Source organism: Temnothorax longispinosus, chromosome 3 (assembly GCF_030848805.1).
Source record: "Temnothorax longispinosus isolate EJ_2023e chromosome 3, Tlon_JGU_v1, whole genome shotgun sequence".
In the NCBI taxonomy this organism is placed as follows: Eukaryota; Metazoa; Arthropoda; class Insecta; order Hymenoptera; family Formicidae; genus Temnothorax; species Temnothorax longispinosus.
This window is the reverse complement of record NC_092360.1, coordinates 11,266,989-11,293,038: the sequence shown is the minus strand read 5'-3', so window position 1 is coordinate 11,293,038 and position 26,050 is coordinate 11,266,989. Positions and strand designations below refer to the sequence as shown.

At 35.5% G+C, this 26,050-nt stretch overlaps 4 protein-coding genes across 10 annotated transcripts in view; 3 read left to right on the top strand and 1 right to left on the bottom strand.

Moving 5' to 3' along the window:
- Ssh (Protein phosphatase Slingshot) overlaps positions 1 to 13,566 on the top strand; it is a 113,769-nt gene extending 100,203 nt beyond the window's left edge. For all 6 annotated transcript variants that reach the window (XM_071772679.1, XM_071772678.1, XM_071772677.1 and 3 more), the window contains 4 exons: positions 6,155 to 6,349; positions 7,199 to 7,468; positions 7,825 to 8,381; positions 8,633 to 13,566. In XM_071772679.1, coding sequence (XP_071628780.1) covers positions 6,155 to 6,349; positions 7,199 to 7,468; positions 7,825 to 8,381; positions 8,633 to 10,845 — 3,235 coding nt within the window. In that variant the 3' untranslated portion in view covers positions 10,846 to 13,566. The remainder of the gene's footprint in view (positions 1 to 6,154; positions 6,350 to 7,198; positions 7,469 to 7,824; positions 8,382 to 8,632) is intronic.
- Positions 13,567 to 13,703: 137 nt separating this feature from the next.
- On the bottom strand, positions 13,704 to 20,347 carry LOC139809638 (striatin homolog). 2 transcript variants are annotated; one of them, XM_071772692.1, is made up of 8 exons: positions 20,208 to 20,347; positions 18,510 to 18,704; positions 16,681 to 16,895; positions 16,198 to 16,421; positions 15,373 to 15,562; positions 15,050 to 15,251; positions 14,606 to 14,800; positions 13,704 to 14,203 (listed from the first exon to the last, which is right to left on the bottom strand). In XM_071772692.1, exons 2-8 carry the CDS (start codon positions 18,558 to 18,560, stop codon positions 14,057 to 14,059), a joined length of 1,224 nt encoding a protein of 407 aa, XP_071628793.1. In that variant the 5' UTR covers positions 18,561 to 18,704; positions 20,208 to 20,347; the 3' UTR covers positions 13,704 to 14,056. The 2 variants fall into 2 exon arrangements, with proteins under 2 accessions (XP_071628793.1, XP_071628792.1); XM_071772691.1 differs by lacking the exons at positions 18,510 to 18,704; positions 20,208 to 20,347 and having other exon boundaries at positions 16,198 to 16,428; positions 16,681 to 16,844.
- On the top strand, positions 17,569 to 20,654 carry LOC139809637 (uncharacterized). Its single transcript, XM_071772690.1, has 6 exons — positions 17,569 to 19,217; positions 19,417 to 19,504; positions 19,654 to 19,706; positions 19,775 to 20,091; positions 20,181 to 20,425; positions 20,528 to 20,654. The coding sequence occupies exons 1-6, from the start codon at positions 19,019 to 19,021 to the stop codon at positions 20,652 to 20,654; spliced, it is 1,029 nt and encodes a 342-aa protein (XP_071628791.1). The 5' UTR covers positions 17,569 to 19,018.
- A 2,249-nt stretch (positions 20,655 to 22,903) lies between these two features.
- LOC139809546 (uncharacterized) lies at positions 22,904 to 24,948 on the top strand. The gene is made up of 8 exons (XM_071772486.1): positions 22,904 to 22,969; positions 23,089 to 23,159; positions 23,280 to 23,407; positions 23,589 to 23,682; positions 23,775 to 23,827; positions 23,899 to 24,215; positions 24,298 to 24,545; positions 24,688 to 24,948. Exons 1-8 carry the CDS (start codon positions 22,904 to 22,906, stop codon positions 24,812 to 24,814), a joined length of 1,104 nt encoding a protein of 367 aa, XP_071628587.1. The 3' UTR covers positions 24,815 to 24,948.
- Positions 24,949 to 26,050: the final 1,102 nt, after the last annotated feature.

Sequence of the window (26,050 nt, the reverse complement as noted above, 5' to 3'; positions counted from 1 at the left end):
AAAATAATTAACATTCTACTAGACTTCAAATCTTTTATAAGATAAAATACCATAATGTAGCAATTCAATTATATTTTTAGAGTCGTATTCTTCTCTGTCCATTTTGCATCTATCTCGTTTTAATTTGTAAGTAAATATTTATATAAATTATCTAATTGTTTTAACACGGAATATAAGTATAAGCGTGCTCAAAAACTGCAACGTGCGAATTCCTTCGTTCCCGAGGTCGTAACCTAAAGCGCCTGACGCAGGTACCGTCGACCCTTAACGAAATTAATCTGCCCTTCAAAGGGTTAAGAAATTGCGAGGCAGGGCTATTATCCGTTTCGCTTGAACCACTGGCAGAACTTAGAAACGAAGTTCATTACTTGCACGGCTACCTAACCAAGGTCAAGGCATCAAAAGGCCAAGATGTTGCCCAGAGGTCTCTTAATAACGCGGCTTCGCGATCGGTGGAGCAGATAAAATGAAGAAAGACCGAGGCGTATTCCATTATTGTCTGCGAATAAATTGCTGATCAAAACCTAAGCAAGTTTTGATGCAACGAGGCGAGATGAAGAAAAAAATATTGTTCTTCCTGTTTGACTGAACGTAAATTTCGGTATGTCTTTCGGTTTGCAGTCGATAGAACTGGTAGAACTTCATTGGTTGGTTCACGGAAGCGGAAGACACACAGAATATCCGCGGATATCACGCACTTTGTCTGGTGTTTATAAAGTTCAAGAATTCGACAAGTTTAAATGTCCAACCATCAATAGATTTTTAGCTATAAATTTGATTTTATTTAAAAGAAATTAAAGAAAATTAAAGAAAATCAAATAATATTTTTGATCTTTAAATAAATTCTAGGATTTACCTAATATTTACTTATTAATGCTGAAAATCGAAAGTTATACAAAAGATAATTTTATATTGAATTTTTACTAGGAGAAGGTCAATCGGATATTGGCAGAAAATGCACAATGTCTATGGATACGCGTTTTTCCTGATTTTCTTGGTTGATGAATGACGTCTCGTACGTCATTCGCGAACGTGCGGAAATGATCAGACACGGATGTTCACTACAAAAAGAAGCTCACCTTCGAGTTATCTCGATTGTTCACGATTATACACGATAATCAAGTCTGTAAAAAGAATTGATTCGTAAAATGGAGATACTTTATACAACGTACTCACTACGATTCTTCTTGCCGTTATTTTGCATATGTGAAAGGTCACATTTTCATTCTTCGATTACTTCTTCCTCCATGACTGGGTATATCTCCAACATATATTTAGAAAAGTCATCGTTTTAGCTCAGCATATACCGTTATTCTCTGTTGCAATTTCATGTCCTGCTTAATTTGCTATTTCGACTAATGTAAAATATATATATATATTTTTTTTAAGAGTAATGAATTATCTATAAAATTGATATTTCTATCCGCTTATGTCTGTTATATGCAAAGTAATAAAACTCGAATTAAATTTTTAATGAATATTTGGAATGTTTGTTTACATTTTTATTTAAATTTTATAAAAATCTTAAGATTATTATAAAAATTACTATAAAATTTAAATAAAAACTGTTATTTTTTACAATCGATTTACTGTCGCTACGTTATCACGTTTGACGCTTCGCGTGCCATTCCACCAAGAATTCTTTCTCCTGGAAGAGTATGTAGCAAATGAAGCATATAAGGAAAGATGCTAACGTCCGTCAAGCTGACTGTCAAATAGGACGACGGTTATCGTTATCACGCACACAACGTCTTGTTGAATCCCGTTGTTATCGAGAATCACTATCGAGTATTAGCGTTCATTATGCGTCCTTAGCGGTCCCAGCGACGAGCCTATACCAGTTTTCTTGGTAGCAACCCGCGAAGCCCATCAGGAGCCGATGGACTTCCTGGACGTTGGAATCCTTGGAACTTTATGGCTTTGATTTCTACGGCAGTCTTTAACGTATCCTTCTGCGCGCTCGCGGAAGGAAACTCGCGTAGAGAACCGCTAGAAGTGTAAATTCTCGCCATAACTTACTCGAGTATCTCTCAACTGAAGTTTTATTTCGTCCTTTTGTAATATCAGGAAAGGAATTACAGTAGAAAAATGCCTGTAGTTTTTTCGATTAAAAATGAATCATCTCGGAGAGGTTCGGGTATCTATATAATAATTATAAGTATTTTTCGTATTACGAATACAATCATATCATAATGAGTAATTCTAAAAGTTAAAAGAATATTTTATGTCTTATTATTTAAGGAAAAAGTAAAAGCTATCATTGTTTTCTGTCGCAAATAGATTTCTGTCGTTAACATAATTATATAATTGATAAAATACCGATTTGTTTAAGCAAGAGTTTTAAACAAGTATAATATTTTATCTGCGCCGTATGTTATTTATGATTCAATTCATCTTATATTTTTAACAAAATTATTTATTCGTTGCTACATCCAACGCGCGTGCGCGATTGAGCTTGTTATCGCGGTCCGTTTTTTTGAAAGAAACAAAAGACCGGCATTGCAATTGCGGGAGTAGATCGAAGATCACGAAGACGCCGCGAGGAGCACCAAGACCTCCGAGTGCGTGAAGCCAAGCTAATCGGCGTCCCGTAAGCTTACGTTCCGATGATTCCGCCGAGAACACCGTCGAGTTCTTCACCGCAGTGAAGAGAGGTATCTTCGATCACGCTTTCTTCTTATGTGACGGCGCTGTCATGGTCGAGCGCCGATGGTAACGACGCTCGAGGTTTCTTCATTTCTCGGGACGGTCGCGCGTCGTCAGAAGTATTTGTCAGGTGGTTTCTCGCGTTATAGCAAGCCGGAAAAAAAGGGAAATTCCATTAACTTCAATCTTAAAGAGATTCCTGTGAAATAATCAGCAGAACGTGAATTAAAAAATTGTTAATGATGACGAAAGGCGAGGTGGATTTTATCTCAGTAATACTTTAGTGTTTTTTTTCTTACATTAACCCATTATATGCACAAACTGTGCATATAAAAAAGTAAAAAAAAAAAAAAATATTTTACCAACTCACAAGTTTCTTTAGTTCTCGAAACGGTTGTTATCAGGATTATTTGTCGAGTGGATTCTCGTGTTACAACAAGCCGGAAGAAAAGAGGAAAATTCCATAAATTTTGATCTTGAAAAAGATTCCTGTAAAATGAGTGGGAAAAAGAAGCAGAAGAATAAGAATGAAGAATTGCTGATGAAGACTAGAGGCGGGGTGGGTTTTAATAGATGATACTCCAGTTCTCACTTTAGTTTTTTTTTCTTATTTTAAACGGTGCACATAAAAAAAGTCAAACGAAAAAAATTACTTCACAATTGAAATCTCATTCCACATTTGCAATAAGTAATAGCGGTATGCAAAACATAACAAATTTTATATCATAACAGATTATATTTAAAGTTATATTAAATTATATTATGTTAAATTTATATTAATTTATATTAAAGTTTATATTAAAATAATATTGCTTGTGACGTAAAAATTTTAACAATTTAAAACTATTTCTGTCGTTTGATCTTCGTATTAAATTAAATGTTGTTTGCATTTGTTTTCCATGTTCCTCCATAACAATGCGAGAAGTTGGGAGACACAGGCATGCGTGGAATATTTTGTAAATATTGCGACAACATAGCATTAATTAAAATTGGCATTTCCTCTTTATTTTAGAGCACAATATTAAGCAACATGGATTCAGAAATTCGAGTATATAGTAATTAAAGTTCTTGTGTAATAGCTAATACGCATACATTCATACTATTCGTATTCTGACATAACTAGGTCTAGATAGGTCAACGGGTCTTTGCGATTTTGTTGCTCATGTTGATTAATTTCCGGAAAAATGCGAAACTGAGTCCCCACATGTTCGCGTACACGTTGAACATACACGTTGTATGCAAGACCGGTTTAAGATTATTATAGATAGAAGAATTAACAGGTTGTATACTGCCCGAACAAAACTTTGCATATATAATATATATATATATGTTATAAGAAACAAGGCTATTACAATTCTTGCTATCAGAAACACTCCATAATTTTTACCAATTTCTAAAAATTATATTTAAATACCTTGGAGTGCTATCGAAGTCAGTAATTTTTTGCAAGATCTATTTTTAGTCGCTACGTCTTTATAATTTGCACATTTTTTTATGAATAATCGTGCGGAGTTTTTGTTACTTTCGCGAAAACTCATTTCCTATTTATTAGATTATTTAGAATCTAAATCTGGACTACGTCTTTTTAGAAATAAGTTACTGCATTTGAGATGCACTATTCACACGCGATTGGGATGAACGATTTTGTAGGTGAATAAATTTACTTTTGATGCTTCGAGAATGATATCTACAATCTGTTATAACGTTCGCGGAGGAAAGTCCATCCAGTGATTACATTCTTTTTTGGTAACATTGTTATTAGGTGTGTAGGCAAAACGTGGGAGACGGTATCACGGATCGAAATCTCTGTTCTTTCTCTCTTTTTTTTAGGATAGGACTATATCGCTATTTAAAAAATCACGGGAGAAAGTTCTTAGAAATCTTGGTTTATTACATTCGAGAAAGCATAAATGAAAGATTGGGGAATAAAAATCCATTGAAAATTTAAATGGTATAATATGAATGATAAATGAGTTATAGATGATAAATGATAAATGAGTACCGCATTTCTTGATTTATGTAATATAATTTATACAGATATGTGAATTTTTATAAGAAATATCGGATAAACATGATAAAATGTTAATTAGGAAATCCTTTTCTACATTTAAATGGAAGAAACGATTGACTGTATGAACTGGTTTATCAATCCGAAGTGGAAACCGGATAGTGAATGCGGTCAAGTTTAAAGGACAGATAATGAGATGCCTATACTTTTAAACGTATTTAGAAATATTTTTTCCGAAAGTATATCTGCATTGAGCCATTAACTATTGAAGTTTATTAATTACTGTCTTTTGTATTTTAAGTTTACAATTAATTTGCAATATACATATAATCAGAGTTAATTGTGATATTTATTTTCATATTTTTTGAATCTATTAGTATTTTATTACATCGTTGTGAATATTGAAAAATATGTTTTATTAAAACAAATTAACGAGTGTTTTGACGATGTTCAGTGAACTGTGTCGGTAAAATATATTTTCTAAATGTATGCGAGCCACTTATTTAACGTTTATTTAAAAGCTGTAACTGAAATCTGCAATAGTCCAAATAATAAGATTAATTTATTAAATTTGAGAGAATAAGTCAGTTGTAATCTGAAAATTACGCATCAACAATCGCGTTGTACTCTCACGATTCTTTAATAATTACTACAATTTGTTGGTTCAAATAATATGCTGATAAAAATTGCATAAATGTTTTAAGAAAATTTCCGAAGTCGTATACTCATGTCATTTTTCAAGAACACAATAATCTTATTGAAAATTTATATTAAGACCTAATTTATTTAAATTCGTCTTTTACGACGTTTCCCTTTCTCGCAGTTTTAAGAGATTTAAAGCGAAACGTTGTTGCCCCTATTCTCAAGCGTTGGCCAATATTTTTTTTACTCGGTATCTTACGCAGCAAGCATTACGCCGTGGGAACCACGCGTTGATCGCAGAATGGGTTTCGATCAGGGCGAGCGGGAAAGTTTACTAGTTATGGTAATTCCGAAGGGTACACCTCCGGAAGCGGGAGATCGATTCTCGTTGTCCGACAAAATCCAGAACATAAAGATATTTCTTGTTAAACCGCCGACGTTTAGAAAGTATATTTACTTTCTTTGTTTTCTCAGAAGATCGTAACTTTCGTCGATTTCCGAAGATCGCCGCTGATCGATTTACTTTTTCACGCTTGCAAAGTATATCACGAAGTGACTGTGAAATTGCAGCGGCGCGGCGGTGACTTCGCTGGCGTAACACAAAAAAAAGGAAAACGTAATCTTTCGGAGAAAACGAGGTCGCAATGAATAAAGAGCAAGAATGTTGCAAATATTAGGTGTAATAAAAGTTCGCCAACTAATTTTCTTCGGAGTTATTAGAATTTCTACGAAGTTATTTCTTCTATGCCGCATTTGGCCAGTCCGACTGGTTACGTGATCTTAATTTTCTCCAGTATCTCCGATTATCCTCGCTTCCTCTGATATCCTTTTCTAATATCTTTTGTATTTCTATTCCAGGTCGGCCTTGCAGACGTTGCACAAGGTATCCGGTAAGGCACGCGAGCAAAACTATTTTCTAGGTGGACTGTCGCATGACTGGGTCAGCTACTATGAGCAACGGATCGAAAGCGATCGGTCGTGCCTCAACGAGTGGCATGCCATGGACAATCTGGAGTCCAAGAGACCGCCGTCACCGGACAGCGTACGCACCAAGTGAGTTCGATCGCTTTTATCATGATCCTTTCGAGAGCGATGTAGAAAGTGCCGTCGACAAAACGGTTGTCCGAATGCAGTTCGACTGCACGGTACTGTCTTATTTTTCCGTTGGGACTATAGTACGAGCTGCATCCAGAATGCCAGCGCTTCTAGGAAGATAGATAGCCCTCTCGGCCGGATGATCTCGTGGATGTTCGATTTTAATGCCCCCGATACAAATTACACGCCTCTCGAGCAAAATCGATTCGCGAAGTATATAAGACCCGACCCGAGAAACAGCTGGCCACCGCGAATTTAGCTTGGTACCGTGCCAGGGTTGGGTGGTTTGTTGATGCGTCTTTCCCGGTTGTCTACGCCGCGTTGGGCCGCGCGCACAAGTGGAGCATAACTTCATAGTTGTCCTTCAATTATTTCCAGTTTCTACGTCTGCCCTCCCTTTCGAAGTGAGCTAAACATTTTCAGGTATTGGGTCATTTCGATCGTTAGATTCCAGTGTTACGAAATCTCCGGAGTACACGTGGGAGATTGATATATCCGAAAACTTCCGCCACGTCCCAATTCGATCCTTTCGTTTGCGTTTATAAGGCCACTTTTAGGATCTTGCATTATAATGACGAAAATTGATGCATCTATATAAGTACAGTAATTATAAATTGATGGAATAATACTTACAATTTAGGAAAATTATATTCGTTTTACTTCATATACTTTATATTATTTTAATAGAGAAATATAATATAGCGACCGTTTAGTGATAAACAGTCGTTTATGGATGCATCCAACTGATTTTACATGTTCGATTAATTTATCGCAAGATACAATACATTATGTATATGTATAACATAGGCCCAGGGAGAGAGAAGAGACCGAGCGCGTGATTCGATCGACGTTGAAGGAGATCATGATGTCAGTTGACCTTGATGAAGTTACTTCCAAGTATATTAGAGGTCGCCTTGAGGAAGATCTCGACATGGATCTCGGGGAATTCAAACCGTTCATCGACCAAGAGATGCTCACCATACTGGGGCAAATGGATGCGCCAACCGAGATATTCGATCATGTTTATCTCGGGAGCGAGTGGAACGCCAGCAATTTAGAGGAACTCCAGAAAAATGGGTGCGTTTGGTCTCATTGCGAGATATTTCTGACGTTGGGTGAATTTTATTGCTCGCTATTCCCAATTTAGTCTCGAGCTGGCGTGACATATTTCCGATAATTTATTCATTCATAACTTAAAAAGTAATGCGGTCGATTTGGAATCGAGTTCTTCAAAAATTTTGTGGAATTTTTAAATAAATATAAGAGACATAATTATTTTGATAGATTTTTATATTTAATGAGGAAAACTTTAAATTGTATACATTATAATGTCGTAAGTTGTATCTACAGTGAAAAACGTGTTATTATATCTTAACATTTAATTTAAATGTAACTTTTAATTTAGTTCTAATCTATTTTTGTATTACTTTCAGTGTAAGGCACATCCTGAATGTCACTCGGGAAATTGATAACTTCTTTCCGGGCATGTTCACGTATTTGAACGTACGTGTATACGACGATGAGAAGACGGACTTGCTGAAGCACTGGGATAACACATTCAAGTATATCACTAAGGCCAAAATGGAGGGCTCTAAAGTGTTGGTGCACTGCAAGATGGGAGTGTCCCGTTCTGCCTCCGTGGTGATAGCTTACGCGATGAAGGCTTATAACTGGGATTTTTCTCAAGCGTGGAAACACGTCAAGGAAAAGCGCAACTGCATCAAACCTAACAACAGCTTCCTCCTACAACTGGAAACGTACCAGGGTATTCTGGACGCGATGAAGAACAAGGAGAAGCTCCAGAGATCTAAGTCTGACACGAATCTGAAATCTCCCACGTCCGCGAAGGATCAATCAAAAAAGGAAGAGAAATCAGATAATATAGAAAACAATATGCGGGAGGTTTCAGGTTCGGAGTTGAAGAAAACTAGCCAAAGACCAAAGAGTTGGTCGCCGAATGTCAAAGTCGCTGAGAATATGTTACCTTCCGGTAAGTAGCTTTACTATCCTGACGTTCCTAATCAGGTTTGCGTTTCTTTAAACAAATTCTTTAAGGAACTTGAAGTTAATTTTTGTCGATAATTTATTTAAGTGGATCTTTAACACCATATCACTATGATAGGAAGTATAAACGTATAAAATTGTATTTTTTATATATATTTAAACGAGTTAACAAAATTTATTTCTGATCAGTATCGGTATATCAGCGGAATTTTCATGGCTTGTCTTGTAATGTTTCAGTTCCTTTGTCGCAGTCGTTGGAAAGTATCGATAAAGCAGGAAATACGGAAGTCACACGGGAGGACCTTCTTCGTGGCTCGAATCAAAAACCGGCAATAGAACAGGAGGCTCGCAATGTTCTAATGCCCTGCGATAATGGGCAATCTTATAGCGTGTCGCAGAACAAAATAATGCACCTACCCGCCGCAACCCCTGGCACACCTAGCGTAAAGAATAGGATTAGTAAGTTAGAAACTCAGGGACAGAAGAGGAAGGGTCTGGTACTCAATTTAACCAATCAGTTTGAAGCGGCCAGCAGTAAACCATCATCGCCGGGATCCGATACGGACGCGAGATCTCTGTCTCAGAATTCGGTTGCGGAGGATAACGCGAAGCCGATCGAGAACGGTCACTCGCATTGCGAGCAGTCGCAAGAAGCGCGAGATACCGCGGCTTCCGCCTCGAGCGTTCCTTCCGGGAAGGAAATTTGGGATCCCGGTGAGGAACAGAGGGAAAGGAGAAAGGAGATGAGCCAGGAGTCCACCGAGATCAACGATAATAGTGAATGTCTAGTCTGGACTGCGTCCGCGGATGCAACGTGTGCTGATTTGTGTGATGACAATAAAACTGACAGAAGCGTGAGTGTGGAGAATGAGTGTATCGCGAGTGTGACGGCGGATACGACGATTACAACGTCGATCACGACGACGACGACGACGACGATGGCGTCGTCATCGACGTGTCACGATGTTCTAGGAAAGAAAGTGAAGAAGGACGGCGATCCGTTCAGTGCCCAGGTGGACCGAGTGTTCGATCGCGAGGAAAGACGGGGTGAGCCTGTCACAAGAGAATCTCCGAGTCGGCAGAGTTCCTGGAGTAGTTACGACAGTGCGGTGGTCCTCGACAACAATTCGGTGCACAGCTCGTGGGCCACCTTGCCGTCGAGGAACAGTTCCTGGGGCTCTTACGATATGCGGCCGTCCGATCTGCTCGGTTCCAGCGGTCTGTTCCCGTACGACAAGGAGGAGATACCGTGGCATCCGGGCACGGTGAAGCGCACTAAACAGAAACTTGAGGAGGTCACAACCGCGGGCGAGGTGAAGCGCGTGTGCACGCAGAGCTCGACGACCGCGGATGACAAGAGCGACAGGCTGGCTACCGAGGTAGACGCGGCTGCGGTCGAGACGTACAATCCGATGCTGTTGCATCACATGCCGTCGCCGACGCCGCGAAGAAGGGACTCGTCGCCCACTCAGGAACATAATCTTAAAGTAGAAACAAATAGGGACTCGCCGAGTCCGGTAGGCAGCATCGACATCTCCCTTATGTCCATGCGCCAGATCGGACGACTATCCACGAGCGCCCCCGCGCCGTCCTCCTTGTCCTCCGAGTCCGATCTGCCGCTGTCTCTGAGGTCCTGCAGATCGGAAAGCGAGACGTCCAGTCCGTGCGTCGTCAATACTACTCAGTGCCCTTCCGTGAAACACCACAAAATGGTTTTGGAAAATCTATGCAACAAATCCGTGTTCAGCAAGCGCTGTCTCTCCGTAGATGACTCGCCGGAAGCAGAATGTCCGCGTAGCACGTCCGGTATAGTCAAGAATCTGAAGAAGGAATTCGAGGCGAAGTCGACGAAGCTGGAGAGGAGTCCCGAGAATGCGTGCGAGGGCGAGAATGCGTCGCTGACCGCGCGGCCGAAGAGGGACGTGAAGATCAGGAGTCTGCCCTCGTCGCCGGTGATCCCGCACAACGAGTCCAAGATCCAGTCGTCGTCCAGCGTTGGCGAAACCAAAGACAGCAAGCACGGCAGGAGGAGCGAGACAACGCCACCGTCGTCGCAGGACAACGCGGAAGATCTCTCCGTTAGGGTGTTGGTAGGGAAGTACGAGGTCGCCAGGCCGGAGTCCAGGAAGAGCTCGGACGTGCAGTTGCGTGCGCACAAAGACAAGGATTGGGACGCCATGGAGGTGCATCCGCCGGCGAAGTCGAAGATCGCGCCAGAGTTCTCGAGACGATCGGCGCCGATCATGATCAACAATCACCCGGCGCCGTTGTTCAACGAGGCGCCCGAGGCCCCCGGCAGGCCGCCGGCGGTACCCTCGCCCAGCGTGGTGATGGCCAGCGTGGTGGCGAAGGCAGCTAGTAAGAAGCAACAGCAGCACGGCAGGACCCATCCCCTCGCTAGGCTGCAGGTCAGGCCTAGGCACAGCAGTCCCGTCTACAACACTATGTAACGCGGCGGCGACGCTCCTTCGTTCTCGTTCGCGGATTCTTAAGCGCAAACGCGAGCGCGGCGCATCCAATCCGGACGAGAGTACTCGCGCGATCACGTGAGTACGTCGCCGTGACGATGAAATCGTGTGATCTCTTTATGTTGGCGATGAAGATTGGATTTTCGGAGCCAAGACGGTCGCGCCTGTTGTTCTAAGAGTAGAAACCTTTTTCTCCGTCGTTCTCGTTCTCTTTGTCATTATCGCTGCAATCGCTCGTACAACCATCGTCCTGTTCGTCGAGAGGAACGATCTTGTCATTTCGATAATGTATCTTATTATTTATAAGACGATAATCTCGCGTAAACGTTATCGGATCTTTTTACCGCGGAAACAACAACAGGCGCTTTTATGTTCCTTCTCGTCAACGTGTATCTTGGCTTGACGTTAGTTCAATTATTTTAAGCTGGAAATGCAACAATCACGAGGCTGCGCGTCGAGAAGGGGGTCAACGTAAATTCAGGAAGGGATAGCTGGCGTCGTTATCCTACGTCACTTCGTCGTAAGTTAGTGGGCTCGGAATCAAACGTGCGTTAAGTATGGAAAAGTGATACGGTATGTCGCGCGGGTGACTTAACGCGAAGAGCAAAAAGGAGGAAAAAGAAAAAGAAAAGGAACCGAGTGCTCAGTCAGGCTGTGAATGTAAGGTCTGAGCCTCGGACGCACGCTGACCTTTCTTCTGCTTCGCTTTCTTGATCTTTTCTTATTTTTTTTTTCGTCGAATACGATATTACCGCGTGAGACGATAAATCTCCGATCTTCGAAGCGACTTTGTCGATTTTGTCGTAACGTGTAACGGGAAAAAAAAGTTATTATGTGACGAGACCTCGAGATAATGTAATGTTAAGCCACACTATGAGTAATTTATAGATGATAATGTGATGTAGAATGATGTACAGTGTGCGAGAACACGATGTAGCGAAGTGTGTTTTCTGTTGAGCGACTGTTTTTTCGGAAGCGTGAGTGCGTACGGAAAAAGGGGGTACCGAAATTCACGAGCTTCTAATTCGTTTCCGAAACCCCGAAAGTGATTCTTCCCGATCTTTTTCGTCAACGGCCATATTTTGCATGAAGCGTGAAAGTTAATGCAAAATTAGTCAGTCGAGAGTAGTAACGTTGTAACAGATGTGGATTAGATTTCTCTTAAATTGTAAGATAATAATTTAGTGTTGTACGTTGTACTGTCTCTTACCCAGGAATGTGTGATAGATGCCGCAACAGCAATTTCAATTTTAATGAATCAGATCTTATTAGATTTCATCGAGCTTGAGACCTGCGCCGCCTCACATTTAGGATATACGGATTGCATCTCTGTTTGTGATCCAGGAGAGCCTGTTTAGGCTGAAACGAAACCGTTGTTCTCGCGAATTAGGTACCTCTCTTACTCATTATTGTTAACTTGCTCTTTGTACTCCTACTACTATAGATTGTCTTTATCTCGATTAATTCAGATCGGTTGATCGTGTAACGCTTTTCAACGGCTGACGATGCAGCGATGATAGTGCATCAGGAGGTCCCGCTATTGACTCCCACGAGTCGAGAGGATATGATGAAATAGCAAGGAATGGATATGTTGATCCTCACAGGTGCATGCATGTACTGTAAACTTCTCCATCGATCGACCTGGAGCACATTGTATCTAAGTGTCAATATTTTTTTAAACACATATCACCGACTCATCGTTAATTTTGTAAACCGCGTCGCGGGATTTAGTTAGACGGGTAAAAAAAAAAAAAAACGAAGGAAAACCCAATTCACCGCGCAAATTGACGACCAATTTTATACTCTGATGTACTCTGACGAATGCGACCGCTGCTAAGAGGCGCTTCGCGAGCGCGTCGCAATTATCGTGTATAAATATATTTTATTACAAACACGTTTCTCAAACCAAAATTAGGCTCGTTGATCGTTTAGATTGTAGATACGGGCGAAAGTTGTCCTGGAACAGTAGTAGTTTCCCGAATAGTCTGTTGGATCGCACCTAGAGATTAACTATTATCTACTTATACGATTAAGTACAATTGGATGCGATTTTAGGAGGAGGAGGATCTGTTTTTTCTTTCTCTACGATGTCTCGCAGCCGGAGGTGACTCGTCCCCCTCTTTTTAAGCGCGGGAGTTGCCACGAAGCGAAGTTTCGAAGTCTCGAATGTTGCCCAGCGTAATCGTCGAGTTCGGAGTATATACTTGAGTGCACGAGATATTCAGTGATTCCCCTGTGGAATCCGACGTGTGGATCGGATGTCCGTTCACCGCCGCAAAAGTATTACGAAACAGGACGTGTCGTCTACGGCGCGAGTATTGAAGAAAAGAAAAAGAGAAAAAAAATATGCGATGCGCTTTCTGCTCTCTCACCGTGTTTGTGCGCGAGCAATCTTTTTCTACACCGTGTCGCTTGTCAACCGATGGATTTGCTCGTGTCAAGTAAGTTTGTATTGTCACAAATCGATGTGCTCAGTTTTAGTGATTGTCCCCTGACCCCCTGTCATGCCCCCCTTCCCCCCCCCAATCCTTCGACCCGTTTCCAATCCGCCCCCTCGTCTCTTAAGTCTTGCTTAAGTGTGTGCGTTCGCTCGATACGAGAACTTGCTGTCATATGAGAAATGATGATAAAAACCGTACGTTGTTCTGTATAAATTTTGTACTATAGTTTGTATTAAATAAAATACATTGTTTATTGCTTGAATGCGCGTGTCATTCCTTTCGGGAAAGACCTCCACGGGAGACAACGAAAATAATCGACTTATTTAGCATTCATTATCATCTTTCTCCCTCTTGTTATTTTATTTCATCTCTAACAGTACGTTATATACACCACAGCGATATCATATTTTGACCTAATTTTTTTATAGTTATAAAGAGAGAAAAATTGAAGCACGTCAACTTAACGTGCATTATTATACATAATATGAAACAATATCACGCTATGTAAAATTTTTTAGAGGACCGTCTTTTTACGATAACGATAGATATTAAAAGAATTGTCTTATCAAAATCTTATATCGACAGATATTTACAAACGTGTATGTATGTTACGTATGTTACGTTGTGTTAACAAATGTAAGTCAGCTACATTTTGGAAAGTACATGCAAAGTAAATATATATATTTTTCAAGCTTTGAAGCATAAAATAATTCCGTAAATTGCATATCAAAGATATATATGTCACAAATCAATCAACTAGGCTGGGCATCTACTTCGAAAATTGTTGTCCCGGCGCAAAAAGCGAGCTTTGGAAGAATCCGTGTACTGTACTTTGATTCTAATGGGCCGACATCCAAACTATATACACCGCCCTTGAAGTATTTGATCATGGCTATAGTCTGTAGGAGCAAAGATCATATATTGTTAGATTATCTTGAAATAAGAACAATCGATTTCCTATAAAAATAATTATTTTATAAAGCAAGGGTGTATACAGACAAACACCGGGCAATTTTGCATTTAAATTAGATCTCAAAATTTTCTCAATTTTATTCAGAAACTTTTTAATTAACTCAAAGTCCATTTTTCTTTAACTGCACTGAAATATCTAATTCAAATATCATTTGTCTTTGAATTATAACTGATTATTATAATTATAATAGAGAAACTTATAACGAAGATTTTTTTATGAATTAAGTTATTAACAATATCTGACATATTATTTTTCCAAAATGTTAATATATGTATATATGCCATATGTTATTTAATACTGATTAAATAATAAATTCCGTCAGACTTACAGAATGAGATCGTAAATCGACAATTCTGAAGAGATCAGTGTCGCAGCCACCGCATGCGATATACATATTTGTTACGTACTTTCCAACGTATAATAAAGAGGAATAACTGTCCGGTTCCAAAGTGATAATCAATCTGCCGCTACCGTAGTCCCACAATTGTAAAGGATTGTTCTTCTGCCAGGCACAAGTAAGAATCTGTTATTCAAGAGGAATCCGTTAGTTAAAAACGCTGTAAAAAATTCTTATATAAAAGTATACGCGTTCCTTAAACAAATGTAATATTACAAAATTATAAAGCTGTCGCACAATTAGGCTGTAATTGTTAGTGTATATAGGGGTATATACGTTCTTAGATTTATTAACATATAATATTTGGCGTTCAATTCGGCATGGATCTGTCGATTCTTCAGCTATATAGGCATGAAATACAAGTTCAAAACGTACCTCTTTACCATTTCTACTGATGTCTAGCCCGTCCGCGCACATATGTACACCCGATATGAACCGAAGGGAATGAGCTTGTCTGGTATCCCAGAACTGGATGGTGTCGTCCCAGCCAGCGCTTATCAGCTCGTGCGCGGATTTGGGGTTGAAGCAGGCGCTGAAGACCCTGGATTTATGACCATCCATGACATCCGGCGCGTCACTGCGTTTGAAAATTATAGGATGCTTTATAGAGTTTGTAGAATCTCAACTTTTATTACGGCAGTATTTCTCTCTAGAGAAGCTTCCACTAACTAGAGAATATTTCTTTTCGGGATAATTACCTTCCGCGAAACACTCTTTCCCGCGTCTTTGTTTCCTCGTCGTACAAATATAGATTCGTATCGTCTCCGACAGTGACGAACTTCGGTAGTGTAGGATGGTAAGCTAGACCAAGCGTTTGCCGTCTCTCCCGTATTGTGTAGAGGCATTGCGCGGTTGGATAATGCCAGCATTTAACGCAGCCGTTGGCATCTGCATGAATATATAATGTTTACTTGTAAAAATATCATTTTAATAAACGGATTCAAAACTTTACGATTATAATTTCAATCTTTAACAATTTTTGAACGATGTAAGACTATAGCTTACTATGCTACATTCAATATTAGTTCTTAATATTAACATCTTTTTCCATATAATTTTATAAGGCCTTCGATATAAGTATCGATAAAACAAGAATAAAATGATTAAAGATTAAAGACAAGAATAAAATAAAATTTAAAGGTATTATTATATTTTTTATCGCCTTTAAACATCACGAATGGATAGTGTGAAGAGCTTTCTTTATTATTTTGTTTTGCCTATTTATTCTGTGCAGTATTATTCTATCTTCAAAAAGATAAAAAGTTGCACCATGTATTAGTCTATCTCAATGTATCATACAGTATATCAGATCAATATTTAAGATTTTCTTTCGAAAATCGCGTTTCTAGATATAAATTAATATCTGTCTCTTGCTTTAACAAAATATTTTCGAAGGTGTACTTACAATTAAATCATCCTCAAAATATAAATAGTAACTTATTATGTAATTATATAATAATTGTAATAAATGTAACGTATTATGCAATAATTAACCCAAGAAGTGAAAGATGTAAAGTACTAACAAGTCGCTATCACGGTACGAGTAATCGGGTGTGATCTGTGCACAGGTCGATGCTTTACAGCAGTCACCGGAGCCGGATTCTGCATCATCTCCGCGTCGCTCAGCACCATCGTGTTCTCCCCTGAGCTAACTTTGTAGAACCTTAAGGTCCCGTCCGACAGTCCTGCCGCCAAAAAGTCGTAAGTTTCCGTATAGCAGATGCAAAGCACGTCTTGATTAACTTCCCTGCAAACTGTTCACTTTGCAACTTATTTCGAATGGATATAGCTGTGTAACATAAACCTGTTTTGAAATTAGATAAATATTCGTTACACATTCTTTATAAGAAGATCGTCAATTAAAATGTTCTTAATCAATAAATCTAAAAGAATCTCTTTACAAGTTATTCATATATAAAATTAGATCGCAAATAATCTCCTTTTATTTTAGAAAAATTTCAATGAAAGAGAGATTAATAAATATTTTTTAAATAAATACTGCCTACAATTGATTGATAACATTGATATTGCCGATCAATTGATAACGATGCTCAATATCGGAGATGGCTCGTAGAGCCGATGAGGAATATCCCTCATGGGTGACGATGGATGCAACCGAGGATGTACGTGTTACATCAAAATCAATCTGACTGACATCATCTTGGATGGATGAATCAATAGTGATACGGGAAAGTTGTTCATTATTCTTGTCTTTATCCATCTAGTAGCAGAGGATCAATTATGTTAGTTAATTATATTAAAAAGCTATCTGTTTTAAAATATTACAGTTATAATGCATGACTAAAGTGAAGATAAAGAACGAAATAAAACAGATAAAGAAATTATTGATTTAATAACAAGTTGAATTGTTTTAGGATGAATTAAAGAAATGCTGCAAGAAGCATCGCTCTTATAAAGTAAATCAAATTTCTGTCCTCTCATCCATCTCCAGCAGAGAATCAAAATTGTTAATTAAACTTCTTACAAAGTTATAATGTATAATTAAGACGAACATGAAGAAATAACGAGTAAGATTGGAAAAAGTTGTTTTTCTTAAAACTAATTTTATTTTAGAACAAGATTTAAAAAAATATGTCATAAAATTTGTTGCTCTTATAAAATGAATCAGACATGCAGGATATAATGGAATGCAAAACATGTGGGAATGTAAACAGAATATTATTAAAATAACCTTATTGAATATTTTGTGTAAAAATACTTTCCTCTTGATATATGAATGCGGAGCGCAGAGAATACAAACTGTAACTGTACGCTTATGTGAGCAGAATTTTATAAAGTGTTATATCCATAATGTTTTCATTTAACTCAGAAATTTGTCGATCATTGTTCAAATCGAAAAGTTGTTGTAGCTTATGAGGAAACTGGAATTTGGATTATGATTTATGACACGCCAAAAATTCAAATGACGATCGCAGTGTACGATATGATCAATATTCGCAGGGTTGTTTTATTATCGCAATTATAATTATATCTTTCATTGCTTTATCGTAATATAAAAAAGGTAATTAAAAAATATATATATGGTATTGCATTATTATTATAAAATTATTGCTAATATTGTTACTGTTATTAAAAGAAAAAGCAAACGAATATTCAAGCGATTTCGACTAAGCTCATCCGATTAACTTAATCGGCGATTAACTTGAAATAATATCTAGATCTCTCATTTTGTTAATTTAGATAAAATTATTTATTTTGTTTTGTTTAATTTATAGAAAGAAAGATTATTTTAGATTTAATGAATTCTGTAATTAGAAATTTAGCAGTAAGCGATTCTTGTCCATTTTTCTGCAGATATAAAAATATATTATTTATTTTATTAAAAAAAAAAAGAAATTTTGCCTAATATAAGATATTAATGTGCTAACTTTTTCTCACATCAATTTGCATAAGACTTATTATTGCGTATTTCTCTTAATAAATTATGAAATAACAATTAAAATAGATAATGGATATTGTAAAAAAGCAATATTTTACTGTCGAAAAAAGTTGTCAAAGGACAATCGAGAAATTTTTTGAGATTAGCAAGTTTGTCATATAAAATCTGGTTATTTTTGTGGCTGCGCTTTTGTAATTTCTACATTTAAAATAAAATAAATATATAATCAAAAAGAAAAAGTGGAGAGATAAAAGTACAAGTAGTTTAGATTAAAGAATTGTAAAGAACAAATTAGATTTGTTTTGTCATTCGATTGATTTTTGATCCGTGATACTTTTTCCGGGATATCTTATGTAGCGCGTTTCAAATTGGAACAAAAGAACTTTGTAATACGTAAATACCCGTTACATACTGTTTAGTTCGCGTGACACTTACCCTCTTGATCTTTATAATGTTATTAACAGCATAGTACGAAATATTATTCATGGAACGTCTTGCTCTTGATTATCAGTTTGTTGTCCCAAATCAAAGTGTCTCCTCTTCACAAATACAAGCTCGTATTCATCTGTTCTTATTGTCGCTGTGCGCCCAAGATTGCGATCGCATACGCGTGTTTCTTCTGTAATATTGCTGGAAATTGATTAATAATCGGAATCAGAATGGGTGAACGAATTGAAACTATAATGCGATGTTATGAAGCTTTAGAATATGAGATAAACAGACAGGTGAGTACGAATAACATTAACATATATAAAGATGTTGGGGAATTGTGAAATGTAACATTTGAGACAGGGAAATAATCTATATTGCTGATAAAATGTATTGTATTATTTTTTACGTATGTTGTTAGGAAGCACTAAAAAAGATATCTACGTTACACTGCGAGCTGAAATTCAAGGATACTAATAATTTTTTAGATAGGTAAATGGCTACCTAATCCTAAGATGAGAATGATGACAAAAAATTCAACAGTTGTCTCTATTTATGTTGCCTTACTTTCTTTTTACATTTATAGATTCTTGCAGGCAGCGTCTATAGTAGAAAAGAATTCATCTGTTTTCAAATCTGCTTGTGGTCATGTGGATATAGTTACTACTATTCTCGAATATTTGCACACTATTGGTGTGAAATTGACGCTTAACGGTGAGTTCGATACGTATAATAAATATTCTCTCTTATCTCTAATACAACTGTACCAATATATCGACAGTATTCTTTATGCACTTCTTTATATGCATTTCCTACATTATTTATATAAAAAAATAATAAGAAGAATATACGTAGAATAATATTTGTATTAAACGGTTTAATAGCAATTCTTCTCTTCACTATCTTTTTCTAGAATGCACCGATAACGAAGTTGTTATAATATATATTATGTATATTGTATGTGAAGATGAGATTCCATCATTTTTGAAAGCGGCCCTTATGTAATTATCCAATAAAAATACATGTATACATTATATCAAACTATGTTATATTATTAAATTATTTACTAAGTATATGAATTAATTTTTCTTATTACGTTATAAAAGATATCCATTCTTATCCATTTTGTAAACATTTTTATATCTTTTAGGAATAATTCAAGGTTGGAATACGCAGATGGCTGTTATACGTCATTAATTTCAAGTAAGCACATTTAAAACATAATATAAAAACATCTTTAATTTCATAACAAAATTTTTAAATTTATACAGACTATATCTATGGGATGATTGTGTTAGAAGATTCTGACCTGTATGCAGTTATTAGCTATTTCAGGGCTACATCTTTTTTCTTGTTCAAGATACATTACATTTATGTCCAAGAATCAATAAAACAGAAATTTTTATGGATCCTAGAAAAGTATTTTCAAGATCTTTATACATCCTGGAATTTGCCCATTTTCACGTTTCATAGAAAAAAAGAATTACTTTACATTCGCACATTAATTTTAAATCTGGAGTCGGTCAATATGGTGTCTATATGGTCAGAAGATATTACAGCTGCAAAAGAATTAGCAACGCTATTACGCGTACGTATTATGTGATATAATTTAAATGCTGTAATACAATGGCCAAATTGCCTAAATCTTTATTGAAACAATTTCTGTTCTGAGAGCAGAGAGATATTACATTCATAAATACGCACTTCGAATTTTGCTCCGATATCACGTTTTCTTGGAAAAAGATCGTTTCTCCTTTCAATTGGTTTCAAGAGCTTCTCCAGGCCGATTTAAAAGATGGAGATATAAATCCAAAAAAATATGTAGGTTCAGTTCACGATCTTTTTTATAACGGCGGATGGCAAAAACCTGTGAAGAATGGATATTGGATACATGATAGAAATACATATGCACATGCAACACGGTACGAATACATGCATCTTTCTTGCCCCTCTTCTTAACTCTGCAATAATTTTTAAGAAATTTAGCAAAACACCTATTAAATTAATATTTAAAAACATTGTAGGGAAGATGTGATATTATGCATAAAATCAACCGTGGAAGCATCCATAGATTGGAGTCTCTTGCCTATGGTTTCTAGGAAAGAAATATTAAAGAATCTTGCATCTACATTAGAATGCAATGGGTATTAATTTACTAGAAAATTTTCATGTATTTTTAAAGTTTATTGTTTGTACATTTGTGTGATTGCATGTTAACACTTAGTAACACTCTTAACAAATATATTTCTCTTTTTGCTTTCTTTTTCAGCAAATTTGATTTAGCAGAAACAGTATTAAACACTATAAAATTAGGAAACCTCGTTCGCTCTAAATTAAAATGGCAGGATGAAAGATTAGAGCTAATCAAGTTTCATGGATCAAAAAACGTTGTTTCTATTTATCATGCAAATGAAGAAACATTGTTCCTTTATCTGGCATTATCTTTTATGATTGGCAATTGTGTCATTGTGCTACATAATGAAAATTCGTGTACTTTAGCACCATATTTTAACATGTTTTCAACAGCTGGGGTACCTGTAGGCGTTGTAAATTTGTTGTCAAGTAGAGATATGTGTCAATATTTTAGCTCTCGAAATGATGAACTAGACGAGGCACTCAATGATTGTACTTCTATAAATCATATTATACTCCCTCTTAAATAATTTTAGTAACAGTATTACATATGCTCCATAATATTTGTGTATAATAAAAGTATTTAAACACATTCATGTATTTATTTAGATATTATAACTTGAAAATAACAGTTCTCTTGTCATTTATTAATTATAATGTTTTAAAATAAAATTGTTTATATAATAGTGTCTCTTCATATATCCTTTAACTTAATATTATTAAAGATTATTATCAAAAATAACATTTAAAGACGCCAGTTTACATCCAATGAGGAAATTGTTCGCAGTATGTCAAGTTGGCAAAAATTCAATCAGAAATTGCTAACTACGTTCTCATTAACTTGTGTTTTAGTGGCGGAGTTTTCTGATATTTTATCTGACAGCAATCTGGTAGTAAATTGTCGAACGCAGAATTTGTTCTTATCTGTTTCTGCCATCAAAATTGCATCAAACTGTATAGTATGTCGAACTCTACTTAATTTCTAACATTAATTGCCCTATTTTGTCAACAAACTTTATTATACATACAGTATCCCGAAAAGAATATTGTCACAAACTCAAAAAATTTCAATTTTGAGTTAAGCCCATAAAAAGTATGCTTTAAGTGTTACCTGTGTGCTAACAATGTCACAAGTCACAAGTTTATGTGCGAAATCCGCTGCACGGGACAGTTATGTCATTATTCTTTTAAACCGCAACATATAAACGGTTTAAAAAAGTAATGACACATCTGTCATTCCCGTACAAATGTTACTTACGTGCTATAATAGTCTCACAAGTCTATACGAAAAATCCCCGTACAGCGTAAATTAATTTTAATCTCGGTTTAACTTACTTTTCATCTTTTTCTATAGTTCTAAGAGTTATAGAAAAGGATAAAATAAAAATTAAGTTAAACCGAGATTAAAATTAATTTACTTTGGTAGAAATAAACATAAATAATTGTCAAAAATAAGAGGGAGAAAATAGAAGAATACATCACTGTTTTATTTTTAAATAAATAAGAGTAGGTACTGCCTAATTGTTAGATATTTTTTATAGATTATTAATAGCTATTGTGCTAAATGTTTCTCACATTAATTTATATAAAACATATTATTATCTATTTCTCTTAATAAATTACGGTATGACAATTAAAATGTTTGTTGAGCAGTGCAAAAAAGCAATAATTTGCTGCCGAAAAAAGTTGTCAAAGGACAATTGAAAAATATTTTGAGATTGGCAAGTTTGTCATATAAGATCTGGTTCTATGTGACTGCGCTACAAATTGTACTTTCTGCATTTTAAATAAAATATATATATATGCATGATTATAGACGTCAGAAAGAAAAAGAGGAGGAATATGAAAAGTACTAGTATAGTTTAGATGAAAGAATTGTAAAGAACAAATTATATTGGTTCGTTTTTATTCAACTGACTTTTTATCCGAGTTATATAAATTCCGAGATACCTTATATATAGCCTTATACGTAAACTGGAACAAAAGAACAAAGAACATCTTCAAAATATGTAAACACCCGTTATATACTGTTTAGTTCGTGTGACATTTACCTTTTTGATCTTCATAATGTTATTAGCAACAGAGAGAATAGCAACGAAATATTATCTATAAAACGTCTTTTGTGATATTTCCAAATCAAAGTTCGCAAGTACAGTTTCGTTTTCATTTGTTCTTATTTTCGACGTGCGACGATAGCGATCGTATGCGCGTATAGGTAATATTACTTCTTTAATATTGCTGGAAATTGATTAATAATCAGAATCAAAATGTGTGAGCAAATTAAAATTATAGAGCGATGTTATAAAGCCTTAGAATATGATATCAATAAACAGGTGAGTATGAATATGATTAACATATGTAAATATGTTGAGGAATTGTGAAATATAACATTTAAGACAGGGAATTTAATCTATATTGCTGGTAAAATGTATTGTATTATTCTTGTTGTTAGGAAGCACTAAATAAGATATCTGCTTTACACTACGAGTTGAAATTTAAGGATCCTGATAATTTTTCAGATAGGTATAAATGACTACTTAATCCTAAGATAAGAGTGATAACAAAATTTAACAGTCGTCTCTATTTAACAGTAAAAGTTTAACACTTGTTTTATTATTATTATTTTTTTACATTTATATACAGATTCTCGCAGACAGCGTCTATAATAGAAAGAAATTTATCTGTTTTCAAATCTGCTTGTGATCATGTGGATATAGTTACTACTATTCTTAATTACTTGTACAATGTCGGTGTGAAATTGATGATTAACGGTGAGTTTGACACGTATAATGATATCTTGTTATATAACTGTAGAGAGCAATATATTAACAGTAGGTACTTTTTTTGCGTTTCGTCATTTTCTATTATATGTAAAATTAATAACAAAAATATACATAGAATAATGTATTAGATTGTTCAATAGAAATTCTTCTTTTCACTATCTTTTTCTAGATAAATGCACTGCTGATGACCTGAATATGATATATATAATGTATATTGTATGTAAAGAACCTGAGATTCCATGCTTTTTGAAAGCGGCCCTTATGTAGTTATCTAATAAAAATATATGTATACAAATTATATCGAACTATGTTATATTATTAAATTAATTATTAAATATATTATTTAATATTTTAGCAATAATTCAAAGTGGGAAAGTGTAGATCACTATCATAGACCATTAATTTCAAGTGAGCACATTCAAAACATAATCTAAAAGCGTTTATTTAATTTCGTAATAATCTTTTTAAAATTTATACAGATTGCGTCTATGAAATGATCGTGCTAGACGATTCTGACTTGCATGCAGTTATTAGTTATTTGAGGATTACACCTTCTTTGCTGTTAAAGATAAGGAAAATTTTTGTCCAAGAATCAATAAAACAGAAATTTTTATGGATCCTAAAAAAAAATTTTCAAAATTTTTATACATTCTTGGATTTGCATATTTCTACATTTCGTACAAGGAAAGAATTACATTCCTTACCTTTATATACTGTAAATCTGGCGTCAATCAAAATGGTATCTATATGGTCAGAAGATATTACAGCTGCAAAAGAATTAGCAAGTACATTACGCGTACGTAATACAATTTAAATGATGTAATACAATTGTCAAATTGTCTGAAGCTTTGTTGAAACAATTTATGTTTTGTGAGCAGACAGATATTACATTTATAAATGCGCACTTCGAGTTTTGCCCCGATATCAAGTTTTCTTGGAAATGGTCGTCTTCTATGTTCGATTTGTATAAATATTTTGTCTGGGATGATCTTAAATATGGAGATAAGATTGATCCAAACAAACATGTAGGATCAGTTTACAATCTTTTTTATAATGGCGGATGGCAAAAGCCTGTAAAGAATGGATATTGGGTACATAATGGCAATACATATGCAAATGCAACAAAGTACGTGTACATACATCTTTCCTGCCCTACTTCTTAATTCTGCAATTATTTTTAAGAATCTTAATAAAATTCACACGTTATTAAATTAATATTAATAATAATATTTGTTATAAATTAATATTAATATTAATATTTGTTACAGGGAAGATATGTTGAGTTGCGTAAAATCAGCCGAAGAAGCATCCAAAAGTTGGAGTATCTTGCCTATTGTTTCTAGAAGGAAAATATTAGAGAATCTTGCAACTACATTAGAATGCCATGGGTATTAATTTACTAAAAAATTATCATATATATTTAATGTCTTTTACTTTGTACATTTGTATATTAGAGTGAACCCTTAATAACATTTTTAATAAATGTATTTCCTTTTTTGCTTTCTTTTTCAGTAAATTTTTTTATAAAAATCTATTATTTGGCTTCATAACAACATCATACAATAACATTATAAATACATTGAAATGTCATGATGAAAGATTAGAGATAATCAGCTTTCTTGGATCAAAAGGCGTTATTTCTCTTTGCAGTCAAAATGAAATCAAATTATTTATGTATCTGACATTATCTTTAATAATTGGCAATTGTGTCATTGTGTTAGAAAATAAAAATTCGTGTTCTTTAGCACCATATTTTAACATGTTTTCAACAGCTGGGCTACCTCCAGGCGTTTTAAATTTGTTGTCAAATAGAGATATGTGTAACATTTTTACTACAACGTATGAATTTGATGATGTAGTTAAATATTGTACTTCTATAAATCATATTATATTCCCCCTTAAATAATTTTCGTAGCGTATTATATGCTCCATAATATCAATTTATACGTGTATATAAGTAAATATTATAGTCACATTCATGTACGTATTTATATGTTATTACTTTAAAATACCAGTTTTCTTGTCACTTATTAACTAATGTTTTGAAATAAAATTATGTTTATAATAATATCTCATCACATATCTTTTAACTCAATATTATTAAAAATTATATCAAAATTTATACCAAAAATAACATTTAAAAAAGCCAGTATTATATGTTTAATGAAACAATTATTTGCGGTATGTAAAATTGTTCAATCAAAATTTACTAATTATGTTCGCAATTTTAAACTCGTATTTTGCCGGTGAAACTTTCTAATATCACACACTTAACACAGTTAACACACTTTACTCTATATCACTGATGGATCCTTGGGAAAGGGGGGGGGGAATAAAACCCATCCTTCCAAATAAAAGAACAGTTTTGTTGAATCTGTTTTAAAAAATCTTAGAAAAAATACATTAAACGTTAAAGCAGGATCAAAAGTTTCACCAAGTTCTCGTTGATCCTGAAGTAAAAGCTAAGCGTGATGCTAAGAAAAATATCGAATCAAATAATTTTGCCCCCTGCTCCTATCGACGTCAGAATCCGCTGGTGTTCTATATATATTATCTAACTAGCATTTTTTACATGCCATATCCTGTATCGAATCTGTAGTTCTTTTATCAACAAAATTTATAGCAGACACT